This window comes from Neomonachus schauinslandi, chromosome 7 (genome assembly GCF_002201575.2).
Source record: "Neomonachus schauinslandi chromosome 7, ASM220157v2, whole genome shotgun sequence".
Taxonomy (NCBI): Eukaryota; Metazoa; Chordata; class Mammalia; order Carnivora; family Phocidae; genus Neomonachus; species Neomonachus schauinslandi.
Window position 1 is genome coordinate 26,322,303 of NC_058409.1, and position 24,415 is coordinate 26,346,717.

Here is a 24,415-nt window from a genome sequence, read left to right on the forward strand (position 1 = left end):
CGGTCTGCCCCCTTCCTGCCGTGGTGGGGAAGCCAAAGATGGGAGGGAGGAGTAAGTATCCAAGGTGGGAGTGCTAGGCTTGTACCTCAAGCACACGTTTCCCTTCTCAGTTTCTGGACTTTCTGTATCACAGGACGATTCAGGCACTTTCCCGTAACATTCTGCATGGGCTCAGAAGGATTTAAAGTTAAAGCAGAACATCTCTTTTGTAAAGAAAATGCAGTCAAACTAAAAATCGCAAGGCATGCTTTTCTGAGCCTTGGGGATCTGGGCCAGGTAACCCTGTTGGTCTCATGGAACATGGCTCTCTGGATGGTACACGTCTTTCAGAACCATCCCGAATTTACTTCTCACCTCTTGCCCACTCTCCACGTTCACAGCTCAGCATATTTTTTTGTATTTGGATTTGTAACTGCTTATAATTCTCAAGGTTTCAATGAAGAATACATCTCCGAACACCAGGGCAGGCATGTGCCCCAAGTTTACCCTTGGTGTATGAACAAGATTAGGCTGATCCAGAGAGTAATGGAGACTTTGACCTCATTATGATGGTTGGTCATAATTTTGAAAGCCTAAGACGCAGATCATTTGAGATCTGTACTCTTTTCTCTAAGCACTAAAGACAGAAATACGTGACAGCAGTTACACATGCTGATGCTTCCACCTTCCCACAGCCCATCAGTGAGTGGTCCTCTCCTGAACTAATAGGGGGGCTGAGGCGGGAGGCTGGGTGGCACGCCCCAGGCACGAGTGTGGCTGGAAGAAATATTTGAGGATAAGAACTTGGGTCCCAGAGAAGTTCTGGGATCTTTCCACAGTGCACACTCCCTGCATGTTGGAGGACTTGGTGACATCGTCCCTGTCGTTTCCGGTTTGGTGGGTGGAGTGTTTGTTTTCACAGGTTCAGTTGTCATGGTTTTGGCACAGTACCTGAGCTAATTGGTTACTTTAATAGGTGCTCAGCTAAAGAGGACTTTATCATGTTATCTAATGTTGTCGCTGGGTGTTGAAAAAAAGGATTTAAAGAAAGACTTCTCATTCATTCCATAGACCTCAAATTATACAGTTGCTCTTCTCGTTTTGCCCCTAAAACTCCATAATGTATTGGTAGAGGATTCAAAGCGTCTTAATGTTCAGAAGGCCTGGCTTAAAAAAGCCTATTTGGTATCTATGTCTCTCTCCTACATGCTTGAACCATGCGCCTGAAATAGTTTCTCAAAGAGATTACCCATTCTTTCTGAGATTGTTTGGCTTCTAAAAACAAGTAAAGAAGACAATGGAAGTAACTGAAAAATGAGTAGGTCGTTTTAATGTTATGAGGAGGTTCAGGGTACACAGTATCATGACAGTTGAGGGCGAAAGGGCACAGGAAAAAAATTTATAATAGTTTTTCCTTTTTCTAAAGTTTTTATTATGTTTAATCTTTCTCTTGTAGTTAAACTTTGAAAATAAATAGTGCAGGAAGCTTATTTTTGCTATAATTAGCTTTTAGGTAGAGGAGAGAAATGGGAAAAGTATAACCTGCACTCAGGGATTTGTCCTAAACATACACATGAAGGCTTTGGAGTTGGATGTACTTGGATTTGAATGCCAGCCTCACCTTTTGTGAGATGTTTGACTCTGGGCATGTGACTCACCCTCTTGGAGCCTCACTACTCTCCTCTGTAAAATAGGAACGATCAACCTGCTGTAATTACTAGCTGCTATTCTTTTGAATTCAGCATTGCTGTTTGTGTGAAGGCACTGTGCTATGTGGCTGATACACATCACCTCCTGTGTCCAAATGGAGTCTTAACCCAGCCAGCTCATGTAGCTTGCTCAAGGTTTGGGGACAGAGCCCAGGTTTTAGATTCCTAGACAAATACTCTTTCCATCCATTGCACTGCTTCTCATATAGTAGATTGTTTTTATTTTATTTTATTTATTTTAATTTTTAAAAAAGATTTTATTTATTTATTTGTCAGAGAGTGAGAGTGCACAAGCAGGGGAAGCGGCGGGCAGAGGGAGAAGCAGGCTTCCCGCTGAGCAGGGAGCCAGATTCAGGACTTGATCCCAGGACCCCGGGATCACGACCTGAGCCGAGGACAGATGCTTAAACGACAGAGCCACCCAGGCATCCCTAGTAGATTGTTTTTAAATCTTCTATTCCTCTGAAAATCAAATAAAGTTGTGAATAAATTAACCAAGTTTATCCATTCCCCTATTGATGGACATTTAGATTCTTGGCACTGCTCATTATTACTGTCAGTTCTACAGCAAGCATCCTGTGTCTCCTTGCGTACAGATGTGAGAGTTTCCTTAGGGTAGAGATCTAAAAATGTATTTGCTTGGATAACTCTGTGATATACAGATTAATAAAAAAATGAAGGTACAGGATTGTGAGAAGTCAGGGCTTGGGGACAGTCACATTATAGTTCATTGACAAGGCTCTGCATCATCAGAGAACCCTATCTGTGCATGAGGCTGGGGAAACCCATAGTGACCTAAATCCTCATGACTTCAGAGCAACATGAGCTGATTTTGAAGTGGTTTGGGAAGTGTGGGGAGATGTACATACAGTGCAAACATAATGAAAACAAGAATAAGCAAGTGGGCTTTTTTTAGTCCAAGGTGTGAGTGCTTTTGGGCAAAAGACCCACTTTTTACCAGAACCCACTGTTGATAGCGCTAACTTATAATGTCACCAGTCATATTGCAGGTTTATCATCTGTCATCTTAAATTTTTACAAATATGCAGTGTTAAATTCAAACCCAAGTTACTGAATGTCTGTTGTCTGAAAAAGGATACTTTCTGTTTGATTTCACAAAGTGTATTTTCCATTTAATTTCACAAATCAGAGGGCTCCAGGTTGTGACACAAATGTATCTCCTTGCTGTGTCCAATCCCCCCTTCCTGATCCCCATGTGGGGATTCATCTCCATGAAAAACGTTGCTGGTCAGGTTGGCTCAGGTTCTGAGCATTCTGGGACTGGTGGGACTGGGTTAGGATGTTGCAGTGGAGCTGGGGTAGGGAATGCACGTGCCTCATGTCTGCTAACCCATCTCATCCCATTGTATTTTAATCATCTCCCTGCTTTCAGTGGAGGAATCCTATTGTACCTCGGTCTTGATAGGCAGAGATAATTATATATATTTGCCTGGGTAAGCAAACTGATAAACTTGCAATAAAGTGTATCAGACCATTTCTTTGGCAGGACTGACAAGAACAGCTTGTGAAGCAGAGCTGTTTCCAGTGGAGCATGAGAAGCTTTGAAAATTTCCAGTAATAGCAGAGAGCAGTATTTGAAACCATCCTTAAACAATTGTTTGTTTTCCTCTTCCCCAACCAAGTTTATAAAAATTTGGTCAGACAGGCGTTTTGTTTTGTTTTAAAATATTTTCAGTGAATTGTTATCTGCCGAATGCACATGTGTTCCTGCACTTTTTCTTTCACGATTGAAACTCTAAACCCTTCCCTTAAGTTCCCCTGAAAACCTCGCTCTGCCCAGTAAGGTTTGCATATGTGAGAAGGGTTGAAGAGATTTGGACCCTGGAGAAACCTCACAATCTGAAATTTGCACCAGAAATGGACACGGTCAGTGCCGTGGGGGTTCTTTGTCTTTCTCTTCCACCAAGATTCCTCACCCCAAAAAGACATTGGTTCATTTGGGCAGTTTCAGTTTAGTTAATCAGATCATGAGTGCCTGTGAACATAGCGAGAGGCATGATTGAAGCATTTTTAAAAATTTGGCTCATAGTAAGCCCCATAATTTGTTTGAAAGAATTACCTCTTCAGTGACATTAAAAAAAACACATAAAAACCCAAAGATTGTGGTTTATAACACCACACCTGGTCCAGATTGTACTGGATGAATCCATATTTGCTTCGCTGTAAATGATTTTGAGGGTGGAATTCCTGGGTTGTTTTCTGTCTTGTAAGCCCTTGACATTGTATTGGTACCTGTGTGTGCACAAACCTCCTGACGAGGGAAAGGCCAGCTCAGCCTCCCACTGAAATGCAGGTTGGCTGCATTTATTCTGCATGTTCCTAGAATGAGGAAATGATATGACAATAAACAGAAATGCCCTTGCTGAAGAGAGAAGGGAAGCTGGTGTTTATCTGGTCAGGTGGTTTAGATTAGCCATGATGCGGCTCTGTATTATGTTACTTTAAATCATTGTGTCCCAACAGGACATAAATTATGAAGATTGTTACAGTATGTTTCATCCTATGTAAGATCAACAAATTGGAATAATTTTTTTATAGGAAAATCACAGTGCTTTTGGCAAGACTATCGAAGCCTTTAATTTGACTTGAGTATTTCTAAAATATTATTGCCTAATATATAAAGTATGATTTGCATAAGGTATGAAATAATAAACTTTTAAAAACAAAAGGGAAGAATTTCTCTTTAGGAATTGCATCTGATGGCAGAGCACTCCCACTCCACCAGTATCTGTTGTCCCGGGGTGTTTTAGAGCCAGTTGCGTTCTTTTCCTCTGGTGGGGATTGCAGGTGAGCTGCGCAGGGCTCGGTACAGAGATGGAGCTTCGCTGTGTGCTGCCTGTAAGCCCTTAGCCCTCCCGTGCACAGAGTAGGTCGCAGCTCTGTGCTGGAACCGAGTGGGAGCCTGCTCTCAAGAGGGAAAATAAACTTGCCCCTTTAGATGCATCCAGGAAAACCGTTTTTTTCCCCCCTCTCAGGATATTATGAATGATTAAAAAACAACAACAACAAAAAAAACCCAAACCCAAAAAACCCAACTTGATCAACAGCTGAAGCTAAGGTAATTTATATAGGAGTATGGCAGAAAGAATTGACCTAAGTAAGCATTTGTTCTTTGAAATGTTTCTTCTGTTCATCACTGTTTCCTGAATTATTTGCCTTACTCATGAGTTTTTATCACAGACACTTAAATTTTTTCATTTGTGTCCAGGATGCAACTAAGTTTCTTTGGCGACATGGAGCAAATTTTCTAGATTAAAAAAGTGGCATAAAATTACTTTGTGTAGGACTCTAGCAGATTGGGGCCTTTATCAGTGTTCTACAGTAGCGTGTTTTCTGTGCAAAGCACTCTGCGTGTTTTCGTGAGATCTCCTCGCACAGTGAAGTTAAGTAGTAGAGCCTCTGATTTCCAGGGACTAGGAGAGGTGAGCGAGGTTTAGGATTTGCTCAAGGCCATAGAATGAGACAGAGCTGGGATTAGAACCTTTCAGGATGAGATGACACCATCCACCAGACCTTCTGAGTCTTTTGATACCAAAAGCAGGGTAAGTGCTAAGTCTGTTTTACGCTCTGTGGGTCTCCAGCCCGGAAATTTTTCTTTAATTCTTTAGTAATAGGGTTTAAAACACAGAAAGGAAAAAGTCCCTAGTTTCAATGTGTTAAACGTAGAAAGGTCTCTCCTTAAGCCTCTTCATAACAGGTTGAGGATAAATTCTGAATATATTTGTGGTTTGCTTTAGCTCAGTGTCTGAAGACTCTGACAGGTTCAGGGACCTTTCCAAGTTCACAACCTGTGGGTGCACTTTGAAACAAATAAATACAGATGACTTAAGAGATGGTCTCTTTCCTCAGCGGGCTGCTTCTGCATTGGCACTGTTCTCTGAGAAGGGGGTCTGGCAGGCTGTTGGCTTGCAGTGATGCATTGCAGCCGTCTATCACTGGAGGTCCTCTGCTGGATTATCAGGATGTCTGATCGGGCTGGACTGTTTTTGGGTGATGTATTTTTCTCACAGAAAATATTGGCAAATGTTGCCAAAACTCTACTGAAAATCTCTTAAAAGGAGGATTGATCCCATTTAGAAATAAGTAAAGACTATGAATTTGTTGCTGTTGTGACAGACCTTTTTTACATTCAGATATTTTGTGATGCGAAGTGAGATGAGACTCTGTTTTACAAACTGTGTACTGCTTGTAGAAAATAGAAAATGTATTTTTTGTACAGTTAGGCCAAATTACGTATTGCTTTGTTTCTTTAGAATATTTTTTTTGAGTCCGCTCTCTCCCCACCCCATGCTTGGGGAGTGGGTGTTCTTTCTGCTCTGAGCCCTTGTTCTCTTCCTTCAACCCTTTTGGTTATTGTTGGAGCATCTTGCCTTGCAGTTTAATTTAAAATACTCCAATTGGAGCAGAAGCTTTTCTGCCTTCTCTCTTGTCTTTTTAAACTTAGGTACGATAATAGGGCAGAATAATTTCATGTCAGATATATACTGGAATCACAGTGTAAATACTAGTAGTTGCATCTCTTGAAAGGAGCCAGCTGATTATAAAGAAGAAAAGGTTGGGAGTTAGACTGCCATTTTGCCTATTATTTGGTTTCTAAAAAGGTATTTGGCCAGATATTCCATATATTTTAGTGGTTTGGATGCATAAAGTTGAAGCCTAAGGGTATTTTTCTATATAAATGTGAATTTTTATAAATTTTATAATGATGACAATGCCAAGGAGCATAAATTCTCATTCCTTTTTTTTTTTCTGTGTTCTTTTAACAGACTTTATTTTTTTAGAGCATATATTTTCTCCTAGGAATTTTACAATTTAAGGTTTTACAGTTAGGTCTATGACCATTTTGAGTTAATTTTTATACATAGTAAGATGTGTAGTTAAAGGTATATGTGTGTATGTGTATATTTTGCATATGGATGCCCAATTGCTCCAGCATCATTAGATGTCCTTTCTCCATTTAATTGTCTTTGTACTGTTGTCAAATATTAGTTGGCCATATATGTGTGGGACTGTTTCTAGACCATTCTGTTCCACTGATCTATGTATCTCTTCTTTTGATAATACCACACTGTTTTGATTACTATGCCCGTACAGTAAGATTTAAATCAGGTACTGTGAATCCTCCAACTTTGTTCTTTTCAAAAACTGTTTTAGCTATTCTAATTCCTTTGCCTTTCATAAATTCTCATTCTTTAAGAATTTAATTCATAAGTTCTAACTAGCTAAAGCAAAACAAAAAACTTCGGGAGTCTTTGCCATACCTCTCACCTCCGGAGACTCCTGAAAGCTAACAAACGGGGATTATCAGCTGATTGGGAAAGACAGCCTCCAACGGGATGTTTCCCAAGCAGCTGACTGGCAGTCATGAACAGCCACAGGGCACAGGGAGGCATCAGAAGCTACTTGACGTTAGGGAACTCCGAGTAAATGGCTTCCCTGGTGGATTCCTGTTGGGATGATGCTGAAACCCGTGTTTCACTCAGCTTTAGAGGGAAACGATGGGGAAGGAAACTGGTGAAACGTGCTGAATCCAAGAGAGTAAAACTGAAGGATCGTGAGAAATGTTAGAAGGAGCTCATCAGACGGAGCTGTTGGTATGCCCCATAGTAGCTGCTGATGATATGGGGAAATGTAATTTAAACTCACGTGCAGAGGAATTTGGAAATGAGTCATGTCTTTTCAGGGAGAAGTTATTCTCAGCTTGTGACCATCTTGTCCACAGTGCTTCTTGGGCACACATCAGATACGTGGTATCTGTCTCGTTATAGGACTTTTCCTAACCATGGAACAGAAATGGTGGGCTCTTAGGTAAAATTGTGGGCAGAGGTGTTGATGTTGGTTCAACTCTGCTGCCTGGAGGAGAGTGGATACTAGTAGACCTCTGTCAGAGAGTAGTCTTCCTGGGAATTCAGGAGGAATTTACTAATGTAGTTATAAATCCTCGTTCTGCAAAAGGAATCCGTTTTGCCCCTTGCTTCATTTAACAGTATATGTTGAAGGTAGTACCATGTAATTAGCTAAAAGCTATCTTATTTTTCCATATGGCTGTTTGGGATATTACGGTAATTACTAAAAATGGTGACTTAAGAACTTTTTTGTAAGGCTCTGGAATGTTATGGTCCTGTGAGCACAGCTTTTGAAGGCAATGTGTCGAAGTGAGCATGCTACCTCACAGGTAGTGTATTTACTACGTCCAGCTGAAGGGGCGCTAATTTAGCCTAGGGCACAGTAGGACCAGCTGCTTGCTTAGTTCCTTGTGGGCATTGTCTCAAGTGCCTTGGGGAAGCTAGTTTTAAGATCAGAGCCGGATATTCTTGGCCTGAGTTATTGGGGATGTTGCACTCTGCAGTGGATCAAGTAGAAGGCAGGTAGATGAGTGGCCTGTCCCCAGACACACATACTGGACTGCCTAGGGGGTGATCCTCAGGTAAGGTCTTTAGTCTGGCTCTTCAGGGACACGTGAGTCACCTGCTTGGCTTAGATGCTTATCATCCAATTGCCATTTCCACTGGAAATCTTTCTGTGAGGATACCCACGTAGAGAAACAGTTTTAAGTATGTTTCTGATTTTCTTGTCCTTGCTAGGGTGAATTTCTTTGGTCTTGAATGGTTCTTCTGCTAGGTTTGGAAAGGAATTCTTCCTCTCCAGGCCTCAGGCATTAAATAGATTTAAAGTGTTGGTGATGATAATAACCACTAGCATTAACTGAGCTCCTGACGGAATGCCTGGCACATACCCCATTTTTACATTTTTACATAATAGGAAACTCAGGATCATTTCAAATGTTGTGATCTCTCTGAGATCAGATAGCTAGTGAATAGCAGCGCTAGGATATTTCAATCTCTGTCTCTGACCCTAACGTTTCTGCAGTTGACCAGTGTGCTCAAAACACGTGTGACACTTTGGAGAAAAAAAGCACTGATCAAATACATCTTTGGTTGGGTCTGTTCCTCACAGTTCTCATGTTGCTAGTCGAGAGTATTCCTCTGTTGCCGGCAAATTAGTATCCAGTGTTCCCTCTGCGGTGGCTAGAACAGTTAACCATGTTTTCCACGGGAGAGTCATGTAATATTCTGGGGCAAAGAATGCCTTTCCTTGCGCACCAAGCGGTGTTTGTGTGATTGATCAGTCACCAACACCACGGGAAGGTCCTGTCCTATGACATGTGCGTGCTTGGCAATGATCTTGCCATGCATTTTGCTTAATAATTTTCATTATTTTTAATTGAAGTTGAAGAAGTGCAGACTCTAGCTGAAATTAAGGTAGGTTGTATTGCCGGAATCTGGTAATTACTTTAATTGATCACAAGATAGTTTCCTTGATCACCAATTAGACTAAATTGCCGATCATGTTTCAAGACGTGAAGAAATGCCCAAACTGATTTATGTAATAGTGTTTTCATTTCTAATCAGACGTAAATATCATTTCCTTCCATAGCAATTGTGTTTTATAAAAGAAGAGCTATAGGCCTACAAACATAAAGGTGATTCATAAACAATAGAGTTCTAATTCATTGAATTAGTAAAGGAAGTATTTAGAGGCTTAATGGAGATTGTACTGGGGAAATTACTTTGGAGTCGCTGGTGCTCATTTTCTTAGTGGGAGATATGTTCTTTTTTAGTGCATAATTAAAATAGTCTGTAATCAAAATATAAAAGGCAGCAGATTTAAAGAACTTATATCAAAGAGAATTGCTCTGAGTAATGAAAGATTCGTATTGTAAATATGTGCTAGAAGTTAAGTCTTAGAACTTTAATAAATCATACATGGTATTTGGACTGAAGCTGCATTTTAAATTCAGGGTGCTGTTAAACATTTCACAGATTGATACAGGGTTTTGTTTTGGTTTCGTGCATCTGATAGTCTTTCATATTTTCATGGAATAAAATGAAACAAAAGGAACTTTAAGAAAAATTAAAGTTCCCTAGGAATACTTGATTTGGGGTTCATGGAAAAATCTTTTAATTGCTGATGGTTTGGAGATTTCCAAATGACAAACTTCATTGACCCCATTTACCATGATTGTAATGCTTACATTCCTTAACATGGCAGAGTGACTTAAAAAGTCATACTTCATCATGCATTCATTGACTTGTTCATAAAATGTTTGTAATTTGCAATAGAGGAAAGGCTGAAACTATTATCAGCCATTATATGTTATTTGTTGGCCATATGTTTGTTTGAAATGGCCGTGGCTCAACAGAACATGGCTCATAGACAAACTATGCTGTAAATTGGCACTAAAAACCCACCCAAACAGGTAGGCATATGTTAAGAAGTTAACATGAGCCAAAATATTTTAATATGAACCAGGTTATATACATTGTAGTATCTCAGCTCCCTTTAGAGTGAAATCTTCATTTGCATGGCATCTTCATTTTTTTCCCCAAACTAATTTTTAAAAGTAGAACAGGTATTTATGTGGCACAGATTCAGAGGCACCAAAGAGTATAGTAAGTCTTTTGTGGTCCGTGATTCCCAACCACCCAGTTTCCCCTCTCCACCCACTGTCATTCACGGTTGCCAATCTCTTATGCGTGGTTGCAGAGATACTAATGCATGTAGTTTCCTCTCCTTTTGTACAATTCACAGACTATGTTACGCATTTGTTTTTCATTTAGTAATGTATCTTGGAGGTTTTTCCACATCAGCAGATAGTTTCTTCATTCTTCTTAATGGCTACATAGTATTCCTGTGTGTAAATGGACCATCCTGTATTTGATCAGTTCCCTACTGATGGACCTTTGGCTTTTTCAGATCTGTGGCTCTTACAGGTTGTGCTGCATTGACCATTTTTCTAACGATTTTTTAATTTTAGAGGGAGACCATGAGAGAGAGCCAGGGGGAGGAGCAGAGGGAGAGGGAGAGGCAGAGAATCCCAGGTAGACTCTGTGCTGAGTGTGGAGCCCCAGATGAGGCTCGACCTCATGACTTCGAGATCACTACCAGAGCCAAAACCAAGAGTCGGAGGCTCAACCGACTGTGCCACCCTGGCGCCCCTGCAGCGACCAGTCTTGTAATTTATGCATAAATGTGCTTGCAGGACTAATTCCTAGAAGTGAGATTATTTAGCTGAAAGGCACAGGCATTTTTTTTTAAAGAGTTTATTTCTTTATTTCAGAGAGAGAGAGAGAGAGAGCACGAGCCAGGGAGGGGCAGAGGGAGAAGCAGACTCCCCAGCGAGCAGGGAGCCCAACACAGTGCTCGATCCCAGGACCCTGAGATCATGACCTGAGCCGAAGGCAGACGCTTATCCAACTGATAATTAAATCCCTGGCACAGGCATTTTTAATTTTGATGGATATTGTCAAATTCTCTTCGAGAGTGATGAGGTATCAGGTGATGTTCACCAGCAGTGTGTGAGTGCCTTTTCTCCTGCGTCCTCATCAACAGAGTATTATCAGACTTTTTGATCTTTACCAAACTGATAGGTTTAACTTAGTTTCCCACCCCCTGCAGCTTTACTGAGATATAGTTGATATAAAAGTTAGTATTAATTTCTGCTTCTCTTACTATGTATGAGTCTTAGCAGTTTTAATGTTTAAGAACCATTTGCTTCCATTTGTTACTTATTATGTCCTTTGCCCATTTAAAAAAATTGGGTGGTTGATCTTTTTCTTATTAATTTGTAGGAGTTCTTTATATGCCAAGGAAATATGTACTGCAAATCCAGCTTGTTGTTTGTCTTTTAGTTTTATTTGTTGGTTTTTATTGCCATAGAGAGAAAAATTTTAATGTAGTAAGATCTACCCATTATTTCATAGTGGTTTCAAGTCTTCTGCCTATAGAATTCATATATTTCTTGCCAAGTTTACTAGTTAATTTTTGGTGCCACTTTAGAGAGAATCTTTTCTTCCAATATATTTTCTAATTAGTTATTGTTTGTATAAAAGGCTTTTTTTGGGGGGGGAGGGTTATTCTTGACTCTAATGGGAATCGTCTAGTGTTTCCCTTTTAAGAATAATATTACCTTTTGGACTGAGAATATATTCTATTTAAAGAGGGGTCCAACTTGGGATCTTCCTAACTGCTGCTTTTATGAACAAACAGTGATGATTATCCATGTAGCCAATTTTGGTATGTATATTTTGATGTTGTGGTTACATGCTCCTATTTTACCCTCCAAATATAAAGCATTTTTTGTACTCATTACTTGTTATAAATAAAGAAAACAGTTGATAACCACAAAAAAGAGAGGCCCATATAGTCTTATTTTATTAAGAGTTTTAATACATAAGAAATACTGAATTTATCAAATATCTTTTCAAAATTTATGGAAGTCATTATATGATTTTTCTCTTGATTTATTGATTATTGATATTGATATTGAGTTATATCAATATATTCCTTATATTGAACATTCCTTGTATTCTTTTTTTTTCTTTTTTTAAAGATTTTATCTATTTATTCATGAGAGACAGAGAGAGAGAGGCAGAGGGAGAAGCAGGCTCCCAAGGAGCAGGGAGCCCGATGCGGGACTCGATCCCAGGACCCCGAGATCACGACCTGAGCCGAAGGCAGACGCTTAACCATCTGAGCCACCCAGGCGCCCCATTCCTTGCATTCTTAAAATGAATCCCATTTGCTCATGGTGCTTTGCTCTTTTAGTGTATTGGTAGGTTTTGTTTACTAAGATTTCACTTAATATGAAATCAACCTATACTTTCATTGTTACATGCTATCTTTGTGGGAACTTGGGGAGTGTTATGGTAGTTTAAATAATTTGGAAATGTCCCTCTTTTTCTGTGCTCTGGAGCAGTTTAATTAGTATTAGAGTTAACTCTGCCTTCAAGGTTTTGTAGAATTTCTCTGTGAAATGACTAGGAACTGTTACTTTTTGGTGTCAGTCCTGTTTATATGTTTTTCTCTTCTGTGGTCAGTTTTGATAAATTTTTTGGATAATTTTTATTAGAGAACTATTTTACCTATGTTTTGAAATTTATTTATATAAATACTTGCATTTTATTTAAATTTTGTTTTTATGTTTTGAAATTTCCTTTATCTGTAGTTACTTCACTATTCTCATTTCCTGTTTTGTTTATCTGTACCTTTTCTCCCTGTCTTTTGTTTGTCTTTAAATGAAGTAACCAATTTTCTATTACATAATTGTTTCAGCTTTTGGATTTATCAGTTCTGCCATTTTTTTCTTTCCTGTTCATTTATATCTGCTGTTCTCTTTATATTCATTCTTGTTCTCCTCCCTAAGTTTATTTTTATTTACTTATTTTCTTTCACATTCTTTTTTTCCTTTTTTAAGATTTTATTTATTTATTTGATAGAGGGAGACACAGCGAGAGAGGGAACACAAGCAGGGGGAGTGGGAGAGGGAGAAGCAGGCTTCCCGCCGAGCAGGGAGCCCAATGCGGGGCTCGATCCCAGGACCCTGGGATCATGACCTGAGCCGAAGGCAGATGCCGTTTTAACGACTGAGCCACCCAGGTGCCCCTTCTTTCACTTTCTTAATTTAAGTATTTAAGAGTGTTTATTCTGATTATTGCTTTACATGTGTCCTGTATGTAGTACATACATGATTAATTTCTATTCAGTTTTGGTTTTGATTTCTTCTGTGAATCAAGACTTTAAAAGAAGGATTTAAAAACATTTCCAGGTAGTACTTTATTTTTGCTACTTTTGCCTTCTCGTTTTGTTTTTAATTTTAACCAAGAATGTTGTCAGCACTATTTCTACTTTTTGGAATTGATTGAGATTTTCTTTGTGGGCCAATATGTGTTCAGTTTCTGTGAATGTTGAGTAGACACTTTAAAAGATATATTCTCATTGTTTAGAGTTTAAAGTATATTAATTGGATCTACCTTTTAAATGATATATTTAAGTAGTCCATATCCTTGATTTTGTTTGGTTACTGTGCCATGGGTTAAGAAATGGAAATTAAAGTTTCCACTATGGATGTTTCTATTTGTCTTGTATTTCCTGTCATTTCTGCCTCATTGATTTTGATGCTGTGTTACTTGTAGTGTAGGTACTCAAAATTATTCAATCTTCATTATGGATATACTTTTATAAGTTAAAAACAAATTTTTTTTTTTACATTTGCCTGTGTCCTTTTATTTCCAACTTGAGTTTTGCTTTGTGATCCATGTAAAGCTTCCTCTTCTTTTTTTTTTTTTTTTGTTTAAAGTTTTATTTATTTAAGTAATCTCCACACCCAACATGGGGCTCAAACTCACAACTCTGAGATCAAGAGTTGCATGCTGTACCAATTGGGCCAGCCAGGCACCCCAAGTTTTCTCTTCTTTTAATCAGTTGGATTATGGCTCTTTACATTTATTGATTGGAAAGATGTTTGGTCTTGTAAAACATGACAGAACCAATATACTTTTTTTCCTCCCTTAATTTAAATTATGATATGGATTGTGGTTTTTTTTTTTTTTTAAGATTTTTAAAATTTATGCACTTAGAGAGAGAGGACACGAGCAGGGGGAGGTGTAGGGGCAGAGGGAGAGGCAGACTCCCCGCTGAGCAGGGAGCTCGATGCGGGACTCCATCCCAAGACTCTGGGTTCATGACCTGAGCTGAAGGCAGATGCTTAACTGACTGAACCACCCAGGTGCCCTGGATTGTGTTTTGTTTGCTTTATTTTACTTGTGCTTTCCTTGAACCTAATTGTGAGTGTTTCTGTTATTATTTTTGTTCTTCTTGTGGATACTGTTATACCTATAATTTTACATAGCAAACTTAATCCTCTGTTTCTTTAGATAGCATTTCTTTAGATAGTGGTCTCCCCACTAAGCAATATCAAAATTAAACTTCTACTTTCTCTTACTTTCCCTACACCAGGCAGTTTTGTTACATTTTATTTTTTGTTTCTAGTGCTTAGTTTTATACTTCGAAATATGCTTCTGATCTTGCAGCTTTTAGAATTTTTAAACTTTAATCTACCTTCCCCATTTCTTCCACATCTTTTAATAGTTTATAACATTTACATTCCATTCTGTGACTACAATCCCCACAATTGTTTTAAATTTATTCCTAGACGTGAGTGAATTAGTTGCTCACTGCCAATAACTTTTATATTGTTTCTCCATCCGTCTCTAATTACTTGTATTTCATCCTTTAATAAAAGTTTCCTCAGAAAGGGTGAAGGGGAGTTATTCCCTGAGTTAACGTCTTTTAAAAATTAGGTCTCTTGTATTAATTTTGAACAACAGTTTAGCTGGGTATAAAATTCTTTGCATTTTGATTTCCTGAAGTCTTTATAGGCATTGCTCCTCTGACTTCTTTTGTTCAGGGCTGGTATGTGGAAGTTTGAAGTCAGCCAGATTATTTTCATCCTTATAGGTGAATTGATCTTTTTGGCTAGATGCCAAAGGACTTTTTAATCTTCAAATTCATTAACTTCATTAGGATGTCTAGAAATGGTTGAATTCTTCGAATCTATAAATTTAAATATTTTATTTCTGGAAAAATTTTTTGAATTACATCTCTCATTTCTTTCTGTGTTTGTTTGTTTGTTGTTGTCTTATTCACAAAAGTTATCTGTTAGATCTCCTTTGTGTTCTGTACTTATTTTCTACACTTGATCTTAGCCAAAAGGCCGAGAAGCGATATGTACTTATTTATTTATTTATTTTTTAAAGATTTTATTTATTTATTTGACAGAGAGAGAGACAACAAGAGAGAGAACACAAGCAGGGGGAGTGGGAGAGGGAGAAGCAGGCCTCCCGCCGAGCAGGGAGCCCGATGCGGGGCTCAATCCCAGGACCGTGGGATCATGACCTGAGCCGAAGGCAGACGCTTAACGACTGAGCCACCCAGGCGCCCCTGTACTTATTTTCTAATTGTTACAAATTCTTGCTGACTTCTACTTCATTTTGTCCATTTTTTTAGTCCTGTCCTCTCAGCTTCTCACTGTATTGTTAGTGGTGTGCATTCTGCCTCACACTCTTTGCAGTTTTCATTGATGGAATAGTTTTAGAAAGCCTGGACTCTTACCTAGCTCAAAGCCTGTAGGTTCCAACTGGCATCCTGGGAAAAACTAGCTAGGGCTGTAAAAAAGAAATCTTAGAAAGAAGGGACAGATGCTTTTCACCATCTGCCCGTTTTGCTGTTCAGTCATATTCCTTCTTTATGAATGCCAGATAATCAAACTTCCCTTTTGAGGTTTTGCTTTTTTTCCTCTCCTATCCACTCATTTCACTTTCTTGCAGAAATCCTTTTACTTTAATTTGAATGTATATTGTTGTGAATGTTTTTAATTTGCAGATTTAGAAATAAATATTTTGGGGATTATTTGGTTCTGTTATATGGAAGAAGGATTATGAAATTATCTCCTTGCTCCCAGAGCAGGAGCAAGTGTTCCTTCCCTTGGGAAAAATTAGGAGTAGATCCTGTGTAAATGGTTTATGAAGCTTATGATATTTTATTAAATGCAAATATTAGGTGACAGTTGAAGGGAAATATGTAAAGCTAAGGAATACATAAGTTTGGAGGGTCTTTGGAAGTGTCCTTTGTTTTTCTTTTTACACTGTATATAGATATCTTAGCAGTTTTTTTTTTTTAAGATTTTATTTATTTGAGAGAGAGAGAGTGAGTACCCAAGTAGGCAGAGTGGGAGGCAGAGGGAGAGGAGAGGCAGGCTCAAGAGCAGAGAGCAGAGAGCCCATGTGGGGCTTGATCCCAGGACCCTGGGATCATGACCCGAGCAGAAGGCAGATGTTTAACTGACTGAGCCATCCAGGCGCCCCAAGGTTTTTCTTTGATCAATGTAACTCTTAGAATGTGGGTGTTCTCTCTCTTTATGTAGGCTCCATGCCCAGTGTGGAGCCCATTGCAGGGCTTGAACTCAGGACCGAGAGATTGAGACCTGAGCTGAGATCAAGAGTTGGATGCTTAATCGACTGAGCCACCCAGGCACCACAAGCGGTGTTTTCTTTTAAGCCGTATCTGTGATAGAGTAGATTTTCCTACCATGCTGATAGCATGCTGGTAATCAAAGATTTGAGGAGTACTTCTGACTGTGTTCAAATCATCCCCTTGATCCACTTGGTTCTTGGGAAATAGTAAGGGATGCTAAGCATCACTTTGGACCTTTAGGATAGCGTAGTTCAAAGAAATTGTGGCCACAGGGCTTAAGAACTTGGGTAGGGACTGACTTTGCCCACCTAATATCTTGTTATTATTGTGTTTTCCCTAGGCAGTGTGCATCAGGGTGTTACCCTGTAGTATGTGATCTGTTTGTCTGGTGTGTGGGTTTGAGTCTCTGTTTATGGCATGCGGAATAGGAAAGCACCATTCTTCTGGGAGACAGCTACTGGAATCTTAGATTCTTAAGGCTGTGGGAGGGCTTTTCACCTATCTTACATTCTGTTAGGGTTATCATATGCAGTCTCGCCAGAGCGGTATGTGGTAGTCATATTGACCATTACTGATCTCTTACCCAGTGCCAAGTGCTGTGCTAAGTGCTTTTATATACCCTATCTCATTTTTTATTAGGATGACTACATGAACTTTTTATTATTATCCTCAGTTTGCTGATCAGAGAACTGAGGCTCGCATGACAGGTTGTACATTGGGAATTTGAATTCAGGCCTCCCTGGCTCAAAAGCCTATGCCCTTAATGACTGTATTACTATTTCTCAGGGATTATGATTAACTTTTTTGGTAGTCTTGAAGCTAAACAAGAATAAGGCATTATAGGCAAAATAGACTAAAAAATTCTCATTATACATCATTTAATGCAGTTTAACTCTGAATTTCACATTTGACACAATCTAGAGAATCAGATTATGAGATGAGAAGAGGAAGGGGAGAGTGAATATTGTTTTCCACTGATAATTCCATACATGGTTAAATGGATTTTGCTTGAATGTTCCTCCTTTTCCTGACAGGGAAAAACCTTCAGGCCTCTAATTAAAGACCAAAATGGGAGTTTTTATCCTGAATAAAATCATTCTGACATAAAAACCATTATGAATAACATAGAATGGTTTGAAATGGCATCTTCCCTACTTCTCACTCTTAACTTGGAAATGTGCTCTAATTTGGTGATCCAAAAAACATAGCTCAACTACCATCACATTGGTTTTTCTGGATGGGGGTAATGAAATTAAATATTTATTTATGTGGCTACAATGGGTACTGCCCTGTGAATTCCACTGTAAATTTGTAGTTAATGTACCATTACCTTAGAGTCTTACCAAGTATTTCTGTCTTCTGGACACATTAGAGACAGACCCTCCTATTGTTTGCAGTTACCTTCATAAAAATTGGAAAGCAAGCAAAAGAAAAAAAGCTTTTCATCCTCTCAGGACAAGTTTGCCTCTGCTTAGCAAAATTAGGTTTGCACTTTCCCTATGGAATGAAGACTGAGCCCTACAGGTCCGCACTTATGCGTGTGCCTGAGTCCACCACCCCCTGCCCGGGGGAGGAGCGCTTTCTGTTCCATGTGGCATTGCTGGGCAATAGCAAGGAGACCCAGAGCAGGCAACCCAGACGTCCCTGTTTCACTCTAGATGTCAAAAAAGTCTTTTATCCCCTCCTGTCCTGTCTGGGAGCTAGGATGGGGAAGTTGTTCAGTAAGATATTTTTCCATAGTCTTGGGATTGATGACTTAGTTAGCAACCCAGCGACCAAACACAAAAGGGGTGGTGATGCAAGAAAAGTAGCCCCTAAGATTTGGGGCCAGGTAGTGAGATCCAGAGCACTTGGTTGGAGGGAAATTACTCCTGTGCTATTTTGGCGAGTCTTGTCCTGAGGACAATTAAAACAGTCCAGACAGGTCACTGGGTGAGACCAATTTCCTGGTTTGTTATTTGAGCCTGATTGTTTTTCACCATTGAGCAGCAGGTCACGGTCCTGCTACACTGTTACCCCAGCTCTGTGGAGAGCAATCCTTTTCATATTTGATTTCTCCAGGTTTCCCTAAGGATCCTAGCCTTGTCTTTATCTGGCTGGATTGTTCTGGTCTCTCTCTCTCTCTCTCTCTCCCCCCCCCCCCCCCCCCCCCCCGGTCCAGAGTAGAGGGCAATGCCACTAATCAGTTTCAGCTTCATCTTATGCAGGCATTTGGCTTTATGTCCCGAGTCGCCCTGCAAGCAGAGAAGATGAATCATCACCCGGAATGGTTCAATGTGTACAACAAGGTAACTAAATTGCCTTATTTGGGGATCACCTTAGCTATGGAGTTTAAGAAACTCCATTCTTCCTTGTTATCCTATGCAGGGATGTGTCAAGTGTCATTGTGCTTAGGAAAGCATTCTCTTATTCTTTCACTGAGGATCCCTGGGTATTACTGCAAATTAGTAACAAATTTTCCAATCTGCTCAAGACAGCAGTGACCAAATTCTTTATTTTCATGCTTGTCTTCTACTGAAACTAATATGAGCTAGTTGGGCCAAATTAAGCTCCTGAATTAAACTTGAAAATGAGCCATGCAGGTAAATTTTATACCCTCCTAAGATAAATTTTTGAAAGTAATGGTAGCAAATAAGAGAGAGATGGCCTTATTTAACTTACTGAAATAATTATGCTCAAGAACTGTGCTTTAAAAATAACTGTTTATTAAATTCTACATTATAAGTGGGAACTGGCCTTCTTAAGACAAAGAGCAGGCTAAAAAGATTTTAAGTAGTTTTTAAGGGGGCTCAGTAAGAAGAATCATGGTCTCCCCCCTCCATCCCAAATGTCCTTGCCTTTATGGTCATGCCATTTGAAATATCATCTAGATTTCTATGTGGTTCTGTTTTTTTTTTTTTTTTAATTCTCTTTGAAAAAAGAGAACATTTCTTGATGTACTTGTGATTTATTGGGATACTTCAGAATATGCAGGTACCATGATAAACTTTTCCTTCCTACTTGCCTCTCTTTGTTCATAATTTTGCTTGTACTTTTTAATTGATTTTTCAAGAAGCCACAGTCTGTTCCTCCACCCCACCCCACCCCGTCCCACTTCTCTAATTTGGAAATGGGCTTTTCTGAACGTAGTTGCTAAGATACTACATTTGATAGCTTGGTCTTTCTCAGTGGCCTGAAAATAGTCGTGTAATTAAAGTAATGGGAGTTAAAATGGAACCTTAGTCTCTCTCGGGCTCTCTCTTTTTTTTTTTGAGAGACAAGATTTCAGATTCTGGCAGCTGAATTGCCCTTCACATGAGAGGACCTTTTTATCCCTGGGCGGCTGCTGGGCCCAGCCCGAAGCAGACTGTGCCCCCAGAGTTTATTCAGTTTTGGAAATGCTGTGCTTATTCATAATGTAGTATTTTGTAAATCATTTAATCTCCCCAATTCTGAAATGTGAATGTTGAATAATAGATTGATTTCCAAACCACCCAAGATGAGAACCATGAATTGCAGCTCCAGGTTTGAAAAACTGCTTCTGTGTTTCTTAGGTGCAGATAACCCTAACGTCACACGACTGTGGTGGACTGACCAAGAGAGATGTGAAACTGGCCAAGTTTATTGAAAAAGCAGCTGCTTCTGTGTGATTGCTTCCAAAATGGATGTCAAACCCAATGCACGTCAAACCCGATGCACATCTTGCCATCATGTATGTGGAAGGCAGTTCACATGAACAAATTCATTTGTCAATTTAAGCTCCCCTTTTGAACAGTCTTTTGTACAATTAGTGCTTAATTACAAAATGATTTAAACTTGAGCCTGAGGATTTTTCATTATTTCTAATGAAAAAAATTCTTTCTGTATTTTTTTTTTACATAAAGTAAACCAACTCAGGGAATTATATTAATGATGTTCAAAGAGAGAAATAGCATTCTTAAAGCCCAGAAATTGGGATGGGGGAGTATGCACACATTTTATAACCCAGAAATTCAAGTGATGATGGTGACTTTACCAATCAATGCATTGTGTTGGGGAATAATTAGAAGGTAGAAGAAGAATGGTGAACTCTATAGGTAAATGGTTTTAACCATCTATAACAGTTCTTACGATGCTGAAGTTGATTTGGATTGTAGCTGCTATTTTAGCTAAGTAGTTAGATTACAAAAGTCACAGAAAATGGGTAAGCTGTCTTGTTTTATCCTCTTCAGAGAGGGATTGAAGGAGAGGACAAGTGTCTTAACAATGGCCTCTGGCACCTTAGGGCAATATAAGGTTTCACTGTCACAGTGACCAACTTGCCAGATAATTATTTGACTTTCTGCGTTAAGGAGGAATTAAGGGTCATTCTTTAAAATCATTTGCAGTTCGTGACTCCTGAACTGAGGGTCTATAGCCACTAAGTTAGAAGCTACTGAGTTTTTATCCCATAATGAGCTCTATTTATTCTGTGTGTCACCGATAGGGGTAAAATGGAATATAAAGTAATCTATTACTTAAAAATTACAATACCAGTGTTCTTTGAAGGAACTCAGGAATGTACTTATTATTATTTTTTAAAGATTTTATTTATTTATTTTAGAGAGGGAGAGGGAGACAGAATCTGAAGCAGACTCTGCACTGAGTGTGGAGCCTGATGTGGGGCTCGATCGCACGACCATGAGATCATGATCTGAGCCGGAACCAAGAGTCAGACACTCAGCCAACTGAGTCACCCAGGTGCCTCAGGAATGTTTTTTTTTTTTTTTTTTAAGATTTTATTTATTTATTTGACAGAGAGAGACACAGCGAGAGAGGGAACACAAGCAGAGGGAGTGGGAGAGGGAGAAGCAGGCTTCCCACCAAGCAGAGAGCCTGATATGGGGCTCGATCCCAGGACCCTGGGATCATGACCTGAGCCGAAGGCAGACGCCCAACGACTGAGCCACCCAGGCGCCCCAGGAATGTATTTTTTTTTAACTTAATTTACTTTTAAAAAGATTTATTTGAGAGCTTAATTTAATTTTTTAAAGATTTTATTTATTTATTTGAGACAGAGGGAGAGAGAGGGAGGGCATGAGCAGGGGGAGGGGCAGAGGGAGAGGGAGAGGCAGATCCCTGCCCAGCAGGGAGCCTGAAGCGGGGCTGGATCCCAGGACCCTGAGATCATGACCTGAGCCGGAGGCAGATGCTTAACTAAGTGAGCCACCCAGGCGCCCCATGGAATGTACTTATTAATAAGATTAGAATATAGATTTAAAGAATATATATAAATATATATCTGTCCAAGGAAGGTGTGTTAATCCCTTGAAGCATTATGGTGGCAGGATTTAACAGGGCTCATCTTTGTAACCCACCTTGTTTCAGAGACCAGAAAAATCTGTATGTTACAACAAGCAAACTTTCCCTCCCCACCCAACCCTGGCCCCAATCAGAAAAACCATATGGAAACAGGACAAGGAGGCTGAGCTCTCTGAAGCCAGTTCTTGGCTGGATCTGTTGGCTGGGGAGAGACCCGTACTGTCAGTTTGCCCTGTGGATATGAAGTACACCCTCCGTATGAAGAGAGACAAGAGCCGCCCAGATTCTGTGGCTGCTGGGAGATGCAGAATTGGTACTTCTTAGAAATTTTTTTGGAGGAAAAGGCAAACTCCCCCCCCCCCCCCCTTTTTTTTTTAAAGATTTTATTTTTTAAGTAATCTCCACACCGAACCTGGGGTTCAGACTCAAAACCCTGACATCAAGAGTTGCATGTTCTTCCAACTGAGCCAGCCAGGTGCCCTGCATTGTGTTTTCATAACTCTTTCCTATATTATAGATTTGGGAACTTTTAGACATTTTATTACCAGAGATTTTTAGCTCAGTGCTTCAATTTTTTCACATGAATTTTTATTTTTTTATTTAATTTTTTAAAGATTTTATTTATTTATTAGAGAGAGAGAGCACGAGCATGAGCTATGAGGAGGGGCAGAGGAAGAGGGAGAAGCAGGCTCCCCACAGAGCAGGGAGCCCGATGTGGGACTCGATCCCAGGACCCTGAGATCATGACCTGAGCCGAAGGCAGCCGCTCAACCGGCTGAGCCACCCAGGCACCCCTCACATGAATTTTTGAACATGAACAAATTTAAGCATATCTAAAAGTAAAGTGAATAGTACATTGAACCCTTATGCACTCAGATTTAACAATTACCAAGATTTTACATCAGTTACTTCATGTAATTCTCCATTTCTCTTTTCTTTGCTAAAGCATTTAAAAGCTTTAAAATTTAAAATCCCAGACAGCATGTCCTTTTACCCCTACATCCTTCAGTAAATATCTCTAGAAAATATGGTCGTTTTCTTATATAAACCATAATGCTATTATTTCACCTAACAAAATAAACCATGATTCCTTGGTATCACTTAACACCCAGGCAAAATCAGATTTCCCTGAAGGTCAGGAATGCCCTTGGACAGTAATTTTGTTTTAATCAGGGTCCACATGAAGTCCACCCATCACATCTGGTCTCTTTATTCTTTTAATCTAGAGTGAGCAAGGTCCCCTCCCCCGCCCCGCCCGGCCCCTCCCCCCCCAATTTCCCCATGTCATTGACTTACTGTAAAAATGGGATCAGGTGTCCTGTGGCGTATCCCACCTTCTGGATTTGTTTGTTCCCTTTGGTGTCATTAAACTTGTTTCACTGTACCCTGAAACCTTTCCCCTTATTTTGAATGTAAGCGTGAGAGGCTCAGCTTGTTGGCTGGTAACATATATACCACATATTAGCACAGCGGAGAGAGCAGGATTTGGCTTGTTATTGCAGTGGTGAAGACCCGAGAATGCATCTGCTAATTAGCAGTTACATGAGGGTTTGACATCAGGTCCTTGTTAGGGGTTGTTGCATCTGCTGGAACTCACAGGCTTGACTGCAGAGATCCCACAGTAGAAGGCTGTGGAAGTACTCACCAGGGTAAATTCCAACAGAATGAATCTCCAGACTGTTCAAGTAACTGACATTTCAGCCTCAAAAGGCACTGTCAACGTTGGAGGCTCCCAGGTTCCCTTCTATTCCAAATCTTTGTGCGATGGCAGTGGCTTTTCTGATGTACTAAGCTTTGGTTTCCCTCCCATTTTCTTTCCAAATGATCTCTGGAGTAGAGAGGAGTTCCATAGACATGAACTGTGACCCTTTGGATGACCTCCATAGGTAACAAACCAGGTGCCGGCATGTTTGACAGTTCCCTTTTCTAAATTGAAGTTAACGTTGTGAAAATAATGGTTACTTCCTGGCATTGGTAGGAGTTAGGAAATCTTTGGATAAACAGAATGAGCATGGTTCTTTATGTTTTTGCTCTAGACAGAAAGCAGCATGTATATTGTGTTTGGACCCAAACCTGACTCCCATTAATGTCCTGCAGGACTAGTGTAAGTACGGAGCAGTCTATATGCTCTCTCATCCAGTGTTCAAAAATAGACTGGTTGAACTCTAACTTTCAATTTTGTGGAATTTCCTGCAAAACACCAAGAGCTGTAATAGGGTTTGGCTATAATATGTGAGCTTTTTTTTCAGTGCCAGTTCTTGGGACAGGTAAAGGAGTGACTCTTGGCCAGAAGACTTGAGTCACCAAGCTGCCATGCCTGCTGACTGCTTACGTCCCCAGCTGTGTGTGGTTGGGGGGGGTGGTGCCCACGTTGGGCACAGTGTGAGTTGCTGCTGAAAGGGCGGAGGAGGTGCCCCTTTGGCTTCTTACCCCAGGGTGCCTGTCATGCCCACCTGTCCGTGAGAAAATATGGATGATTTCGGTAGGCCCTGGAGAAGCTTGTCACGTCTGATTGTGCTCACCAGCTGGAGTTCCATTCCCAGACTAGATGTGTTCATCAGTGACTTCAGAAACCACATTCAGCTGTGCTTGGCTGTGCTGATGGGGCATTCTAACAACAACTGGACTTCTCT

At 40.0% G+C, this 24,415-nt stretch overlaps 1 protein-coding gene across 1 annotated transcript in view; it reads left to right on the forward strand.

Moving 5' to 3' along the window:
- The window catches only part of PCBD2 (pterin-4 alpha-carbinolamine dehydratase 2), a 47,971-nt gene extending 27,659 nt beyond the window's left edge, over positions 1 to 20,312 (forward strand). The window contains exons 3-4 of the mRNA XM_021701885.1: positions 18,731 to 18,811; positions 20,057 to 20,312. Coding sequence (XP_021557560.1) covers positions 18,731 to 18,811; positions 20,057 to 20,152 — 177 coding nt within the window. The 3' untranslated portion in view covers positions 20,153 to 20,312. The remainder of the gene's footprint in view (positions 1 to 18,730; positions 18,812 to 20,056) is intronic.
- Positions 20,313 to 24,415: the final 4,103 nt, after the last annotated feature.